The 8,739-nt window shown below is 34.6% G+C and overlaps 1 protein-coding gene and 1 long non-coding RNA gene across 2 annotated transcripts; one reads left to right on the top strand and one right to left on the bottom strand.

The window, feature by feature from the left end:
* The first annotated feature begins 1,666 nt into the window (after nt 1-1,666).
* LOC110754519 (uncharacterized) lies at nt 1,667-3,172 on the top strand. Its single transcript, XR_015825843.1, has 3 exons — nt 1,667-2,295; nt 2,392-2,761; nt 2,935-3,172. It is a non-coding gene; the product is annotated as an uncharacterized LOC110754519 (long non-coding RNA).
* A 1,015-nt stretch (nt 3,173-4,187) lies between these two features.
* On the bottom strand, nt 4,188-5,696 carry LOC110754518 (ribonuclease TUDOR 1-like). Its single transcript, XM_021955588.2, has 6 exons — nt 5,595-5,696; nt 5,305-5,478; nt 4,935-5,183; nt 4,558-4,827; nt 4,296-4,475; nt 4,188-4,214 (listed from the first exon to the last, which is right to left on the bottom strand). Exons 1-6 carry the CDS (start codon nt 5,694-5,696, stop codon nt 4,188-4,190), a joined length of 1,002 nt encoding a protein of 333 aa, XP_021811280.2.
* Nucleotides 5,697-8,739: the final 3,043 nt, after the last annotated feature.

Below are 8,739 nucleotides of genomic sequence, written 5' to 3'. Positions count from 1 at the left end.
CCTTATGAAACAACTTGTAAGAATGTATACGCTTTATCGTTCGTAAAAGGTCCCTGCACAAATAGATTTGAAAATTTTATGTCAATATTAATTATTATAGGATACATTATATATGTGAGCATGAATATATTTTACCTTATCGAATCGCGCCACCAAAAAGATAGAATACGAGAATCGCCATTGACAAAATCCTCAACATCAATATTTATTTCACTTAGAAGATGATTGAATTTTTCGTAGCACAAAATCCAAATATTTTGTGGTTCATAATAGGTGAGGAAGTGAGGTTTCAAGACACCCACACGCTCATAATTTGCTAACTTGGAAGTTAGGGTAAATATCTTCTTTGCTAAGTCCTCTTCCGATTTTTCGAATTTAAAAAATCGAGCTTCTCCTTCTTTGCCATTTTTAAAATAGATTTTTCCGGTAGAGTAGATCTGGGATGGGTCGTAATTAAACTCGTATTGTATGATAATTCCATCATTCTTCTGCAAAATAAATAACCACAACATCATATTTGTAGCTTTACGCACATCACATGAACATAATCGATGGAACACAAAATAGAATAACATAAAATAAAAATAGGAACGTAGTCAAAACATACCACCACCAAATCCTTGTCGGGGTTGAGTTTATGTTTTTGTTCCTTTTGTATTCCATCAACTGAAACTTGTTGCTTTCCCATCCCAAATAAACGATTGCAGTATCCTCCAATATGAAAACACTCTTTTGCTATTAAAAACTGTGTCTTTGCTCTTCTCTCTAACTCTCTCGACGATTTTGTTCTTTTTATAGAGAATTGAATACCTAGGGTTTAAATCTATATTAATTAGGAATCCTAATTCTAATTTTCTCAACCAAAAAAAAAAAAGGAATCCTAATTCTAATATAGGAAATTACGGCATAATCAGGAAATTGAGTCCAACTTTCCTGTTTTCCTTTTCCCTGTACCCACCCTGTTTTCCTCTTATTTTTCTAACACGCGTCCTGTTAACTAACAGAAAGGTTAACTGTGTTTTATATGTCAATTTTATTAAAATTTTATCAAATAATTCGTTCATCTTCATCTTTCCTTTTATATATAAAAAAAAAATCGTTCATCTTCTCTGCAACCCTCCGCAAACAGCACACCTCAGCGACAGCCCCCTCTGCTCGTCACTCCCCCAAGCCTCCCTTTCTCTCTCTTTGAATTTCTGCACCATATCAAGATAGTCTGAACTCAACCCGACCTCTTCTCCCACTTCGAATGCATCATCAACTATTGCCATAGCTCTCTCTATTCCTTTTGGATTTTTAGTGTCTTTAAACTTGTTTCTTTGATCGGTCGATCATCAACGTGACAAAGTCTGAACAATCGCGCCTCGAGATCACTACGAGAAAACGAAATTTAAAGTTTTTTATACCAAAAATTAAAAAATTAAAATAGTTCTCAGTTCTCACAACGTTTTGGGGTTTTTGTTTTGGGATTTAGTAGTGAGAGAGTCGAGAGTGTGATGACGAAAGGTGCGTGCTTCTTGTTCCAGATCTGTTTCCTCTCAAAACCTTCATATTCAGATCTTCACCATGAGAGAGAGAGAGAGAGAGAGAGAGAGAGAGAGAGAGAGTGTGTGTGTGTGTGTGTGGACTGTGGGGCAGGGGGTAGGGTCGGCTGTTGCATTTTTGCTTGGGTCGCTGCTGGGTTTCTGTTTCTTTATTTCTTTTCATTTTATTCTCTCTTTCTATTTTTCATTTTATTCAAAGTTAACAGCGCTGTGTTTCATGTTAAGAGAGAGGACAGCTATATGTGCATGTATATGCTAGATAGAAGACTTGCATGCTGTAAGTGTGTGTGTATATATATATAAAATAGGTGCAAGCATCTGAAACTGGATGATTTTCTTTGGGATTAACACTTTATCATGAGTGGTTAATTGTGAATTTCTGGTTGATGATCACAGTATAATATCTGTCAATGAGATCATCTAATTAATACTTAGAAACAAAATTTCCCGTCAAATGTGCATGAAATGAGTCTACGGATGCCACATCTGACAATGAGAAGCATCAGCGAGAACTGAGCCCCGGTGCTTCAGAAGTCAATCCAACCCATATCAACAATTCTAGTAGTGATGGCGGAGAGGTGTTGAATACAGGTGATAAATAGTTATTGTGTCAGCATGCCTTCCACTTTGGATAGATGGTCTTGCCTTTGTTTGGGTTGTCAAAGTATTATGTACTTATACTTTTGCAGATGGACGAACCAGTTTTGTGAACCTCTCAGCATTTTCAAAGATTATGAAAAAGTATGAGAAGGTAAGACATACACTTCAAACCTAACTGTATCAGAATTCTGCGCATATCCTCGTTCAAGAAAGTATTCTGGTGAAAAATCCATTCAAATAACCACAGATCACATCGAGGAGAGCAGCCAGATCATACATACGCTAATAGTAGACAACTCTGTTCTTGGCAGTTCTGATGAGGTTTGTCAGACGTATTTGTTGATGCTCTATCATTAGTCATTTCAGCATTTGGAATTCAATATATGCAATTTTTTTATGAATATCTTCTGTCTAATACTTTCTTCCTGTAACTTGTTAAAGAGGCGGGATGTTTTTTCAGTCACTGTTTCATTCACATTTCTCTATAGGTTACTAACCTCTTGGGGGTAGAGGCTACTGTCGTACAAAACTTTTCAAACTCAAATCGCAGGGAAGGTATGAAGTCGCTGAGACCAAAAGCGCTAAAAGAGAAAAGTGTGGTGTAACATTTGTCACCGGTAAGTATTGGTAGTGCCAATTAACCTTTTTGCTCAACCGTTTTATACAAAGATGACTGTGCAACATGTATTTCCAGTGCGTTATATGCAAGTAATTGAAGTATGAAAAGGCGGATTTCTATCAGTGTCATGGGATCTCCACTAATTAAATCCTATTTTATTTTGACTTTCAGGTTTCTTTCTATTTGGAGTATAGTCAACCATGAATTGCTTGCTAGGGGAGAGGAAGCTACTGTATCATGAGTGCTTGGTGTGCAGCTGTGAAAATCTTGGATTTAACACAGAATTGGACGTGTGATTAGTTTTGGCATTATTATATTACTTTGGGAGGTGATACACCGATACTGCATCACCATTGGAGTTAGTAAATTTCTTAATCATGTCAGTTTATTTATACTGAGTTTTATGGTCGTTTTAGCTGGCGGTATAGACTAGGTCTATATTCCACTATCAAATTGTATAAAGAAGTAATTTTGTTGATGTTCAACAACTAAAAGAAAATGCTTGTTGAAGAGAAGGGATGTGCATGCGTATTGGGCATTTGATGATACCCGGAATCCTTCATTTCTTGTATACCAAACTATAGCAATTGTGTCTCAGTAATTCAGCAAGAGTTCCCTTTCTTAAAGCAAAGTTACCAAGACACCAAATAATAGTTGCACAGAAGTTCAGAAGAACATTGTCTCTTCTGCAAAATTCTCTGCAACCTCTTTCGCCTAGTGCTCCAGAAGTTCTTCAGAACATTGCCTCTTCTCCCTGGCAGATAGGTTGCGATTTTCTCCCATTTGTTCCCAAATTGTACTGGTTGCAATTGTATCACCATCCTCTCTTCCTCTCCTGAAAACTTGCATCCACTTTGTCGTAAAGTTCACATTTTGTTGTTTTTGTTTTGTCAGCATCAATCTTAAGCAGGAATGTTAGGTACATAACACAACTACTAAATTGCCCAAAACCCACCAAGAAATCAACAAAGAAAACAGGATAAGTTACATAAATAAAACCAACACTGCAGATTTCCAAAGAAAGGAAGAACTATGACTTGCTAACCTATATATGCAGATTTCCAAAGAAAAGCTAGTTAGTGTTTGCTCTTCTATATATTACAAAAACCAATGATTGAGCTGGTGAAGCAACGCAAGGAGCATGTATTTCTGCTAGTTATTGACGATGTAATAAGTCCTCTTCAGTTACTGGGCAGTAAAAAACTTGTCAAACGTTAATTCTCAATGATTTGTCATTAAATTACAATGGGAAAGGAACTAATAGTCCTGCCTATATTAATCATAAAAAATTCCCAATTCCTAAAATCTCTTTTCTTCCGTTTTCTCAGCACTTGCAAGTTCCAGGAGACCCTACTTCTTCTTGGGCCTTTTGCAAGTTCTTGAATGCCCTTCAACTCTTTATTATGTTACTAGTTGTAGTTTCACTATGGTTCAACATTATTCTCCCAAATCTGCAACAAAATGAATATTATTATTAACACGATTAGTTAAAAGGAAGGCAATTGCCATAATACACATGTTGCTACACATACTTTCAGTTTCTTCGTTATTGCAGAGTCCTGAGCTCGACGAAATTCCCTGTCATAAGCTGTGGGATTAAATGGTTCAAATGTTGCAAGGCCGGCTTTAAGGAGGGGGATTGCCACATGGGTATTTGACTCCAATAAAGCTCCCATAAAATATCCATCTGAATCAATAGTCTCCAGCAGAACCTGTACAACAAATTCAATCTTACCGAATCAAGAAAAAAACCAAGGGGAAACCAAAGCTACCAGATAAGTGCTAAATAATTACCTCCACCCTTTTGTGAACTACGGTTTGCCTCAGCAGTTCAAATGCTTCATCTGCATAGGGCTCCTCACCTCTGGGCCATACGATACCATAAAGTGAGAAGGCAATCTTCCATGTTTTCTTATTGCTATGAATCAATAGTATAATTTTATCCATGGTGTCACTGTCAGTACGGATAACAGATTCCACAAAACCCTCAACTTTCTCGTATTCATCAAAGGCCCATACAAATATATTATTGTCACAGGCTTTCCCAACTTCCTCCCATGTTGCCTGAAACAAACGCATGCCATCAATGAATGAATGAATGAAAAAACTAACTCTTAGAAAATAACACATTGATCCCTTTTAATTATTATAAATTATTGGGTAATTCTCACATTTGACAAGTCTATTATGACCGGAGGATCCACACCAGAATGCATTGCTTTCTTATTAAGAATGGCAGATGATTCCACAGTACAAATGGCATCATAATAATTTGATGCCACCCCAATATCATTACATCCCAAAACAGTGTCAAGGCCTTCTGCCACGATCAACTCAGAAACATTCCGGCTATCAAGAGCAGAACCAAGGAAGACTGATCCGTAGCGGGGCTTCCTTGAATACTCCAGTTGAACATGCACCTGCAAGTGTTTTGGTCATCAATTTTCTTGAAGTATACACATATATACTTCAACGCCAAAAATTAAATAGAGATTTCTATAATAAAGAAAACAACATATCAAAAACAATTCTCATGCATACTTGACGCCCAATAAGGTGTGCTCTCACAAAATCCTTGGCTTCATCGGCATATGCCTCCGGTTCTAGTACTCCATCACCGCCCAATTTCGGAAACCTAATACTGGAAAGATAAACTTCATACTCTTGTTCAGCTACAGCGACAATGATATGGTCCCTACTTACAATGTTCACAACCTGGAAGAAAACAAAAATCAATTACACATTGGAATAGGCGTACGTACAGATGACAAAAGCATAATTGAGTGGTATAAATTTTCATAATAATCATTAATTTTTTAAATACTACGTACCGTTCCTATGAGATCCTGGGCTTCATAGTCTTTCCCAACAATTGATCTTCCTTCCTTAGCCTCATAATATGCATTTGTCAGCTCCCTCTTCTCATTAGTCATCATCATATACCACCTAATTGCTCTCCTCTCTTTGAACTCTCTCTCTTGCGTTGATCTACTTAATTTGATCGAATGAATAATGGTTGTGTTGTGCCAAGGGTTTTGTCCTTTTTATAGGCGATCACCCTAGACTTTAATTAAATCACCAACCCTAATTCTAATATAGGGCAAAAAAATAAATTTTGGGAAACTAGAAACAAAGTTTCCAAAAAAAAGGGGATCATTGATAGCTCGAAATCAGGGGCTGGTATTAATTAGGAAAAAGTTACAAAACATGAAGTTAATGTGTAAAATATAAAGGTGCATGGCATATATTTGTAACTGAGTTAATAAGGGGTCTTTCAATATAGGTCCAATTTTGAGTTTGCACTATGAATGCAGTTCACCTCTCTTTTGACGTAGAATTGGGTCCAGCGACTCAACAGGCCAGCTAAGTATGCAAAGCCTTGGCCACTATTTTAAAAACATTTACACATATTGCCATTGTATAGTCAATCTTCTAAATTTTATTAATTACTGCAATCAATAAATTAATATCATATTTCTACAATTTATCTCAATTTATCAAACGCTTTCAACCAGTGAACACCTTATGTAATTTCATAACATATATATTTCTTTGGGTGGTTTGATTTACCTGCTTTGCAGGTTTGTGTATACCTCCTTCATAGGTAATTTCATATCATATATCTCCTCCATAGGTAATTAACATTCATATGTATACATCCTCCATAGATAAATAGCATTCATACCTATACCTCCTCCATAGGTAATTTACCCATACCTAATTAACATTCATGTATATTCTTAGTCCATAGATAATTATACCTCCTCCATAGGACTGTAAGAAGAAACAGAAGAAAGAAGAAGAAAGATTATAGGAAATTTATTTATTTATTTATTGTATCATCACATGTTTATGGGATTTTCAAAATTAAAATGGATAGACAAGAAAATATTTTATAAATTCAAATCATAATTAACTAAAAGGTCAAATATAGTAATTATTTGCCTAAAATTAATTTCTTACCCGTTTATGAATTGCAATCAGAATCAATAGTTGTATTAATTAGCTAATTATTATGATATAAATCAGTCTTTCCTGATTTAAATCATAAGGGCATAATTGGAACATGAAAATAAATTTAAAAAGAAAAAATATATATGATTAGATCATAAAATTAGAAAAGGAATGTAATCCTATGTGGCATTGAATTGCACCAAATTCTATCATAAGAATTGGACTTATACCGAAATATTTATCAATAATATTACGATATTACCTCGGATCCCGAGCCTTTACATCTAACATCGGTGCATTTACCAGCATTTAAGACAATCTTAACCCTTAGATTAATCTAATGAGTTTTAATTGTATTTAGACTAAAACTAGAATGCACTTAGATTATCTTATCGGATCAAATCCTCTCCTAACATTGTTCACCTTTCAATCACAAAATAACCAAATTAAATAAATACCCACCATGAACTATAACATCATCTATCTCTATCTAGTACGATTTTCTTTTTATGAGAACCAATTCACATATCAGATTTAAGTCAAATTACAAAAGCCATTATTTCATTTCGATTGTGTTCTGCGTGAGTACTCGTAGCATAGGAAATTGAAAAAATAAACTATTTTGGGATCTCCCATTAGAAGATCAAGCAAGAGACGAATACCCAAACACTCTATATTTACAAATCCACAAATTGGGTACAAATATAAACCTAACACCCAAACCAAAGGATTATTATTATTATTTAAAAAAGAATGAAAGCTTGAGATTAGACCAAAGAATCTTTTCCATCAGGAACTGCTCTAACAAATAGAAAAAAGGAATTTTGATGTACACCATATTGTCTTATTTAGATTTTAAAAAAGGGAGAAAAACGATGTGAAACCCCATATTTTTAATATTTCATAAATTAAATAATTACAATTATCAATCTCCAAAAATTATATAATTAATAATATATATATTTATTTATTTATTGTATAGTAAGTTACGTAAAGATAGCTATTAACTAATAGCCATTCAAATGTTATTGCATAGTTTTATTCATTTCAGCACTATTTATCATTATTATATATATATATATATATATATATATACTTACTTTACAAAAACTATTAGAAAAACATATATGCTTACTAAGCATTGTTGAAAACTAACGTGTTGCATGGTGGTGTCCTCAAAATCCATTAAAGCTTGAGGTGTAATAATGGTAGTTATTCCTATATATAAAAACTTGTTAGGAGAGTGCTCACAAAGCACTCTACCAAGCCAACGCAAAAGGCTATTTGGGAGTCTAGGAACTTGTAGAATAATTAAGTGGCACAATATTAAGCTTCTTCTAACCGACTCTAGTATACTATAAATAGGTCTACTCAATAGTTCACAATATTAAGCTTCTTCTAACCGACTCTAGTATACTATAAATAGGTCTACTCAATAGTTCATTGATCATAGGTACTTCAAGTGTGTTAGTCTCCTAAAAATCCTAGACGGAAGAAAGAAAGAGTGAAGTAAGGTGAGATTTTGAAGAAGTTCAAAGTATTTGAGCTTACAACTGGTTATACAATAGCTTTGGATTTGAGGTAGGGGTTCTTTCTTGGGGAGGTTTTGCAAAAATTGATTTAATTAAATATTGTGAACACTATATCATGCTTGGTAATATTGTTTGATTATTATCCTTGATATTGGGTGTTTACATGATTGTCAATTATCATTATAATTTGATTAATATCGACATGTTCATATGTTGTCGGTGATGGTTGGAATTTTTGGGTTGATAAAGAAATTATGGAAAAGAGGATAATGGGAAGAATCTTTTGTGTAGTTGAGTCTAACCATTGTAGGGACCAAGTTCTCGTGCATTTACCCGCATTTCATGAAACACGCTCACTGAGAAAAGGAGAAGCCTGTTAAAACAAACACTCAACACGTTAACGTGAGTTTTGGGGGAAAAAAAAAATCTGATTTTAAGTTTGATCGCGTGTCATTTGTTAAGTGGTTAGATTGTTTGAGTGGTTTAGATT

Source organism: Prunus avium, chromosome 7, assembly GCF_965620075.1.
Source record: "Prunus avium chromosome 7, drPruAviu1.hap1.1, whole genome shotgun sequence".
Classification (NCBI taxonomy): Eukaryota; Viridiplantae; Streptophyta; class Magnoliopsida; order Rosales; family Rosaceae; genus Prunus; species Prunus avium.
The sequence above is the reverse complement of the archived record's forward strand: the minus strand, read 5'-3'. Positions and strand labels throughout refer to the sequence as shown.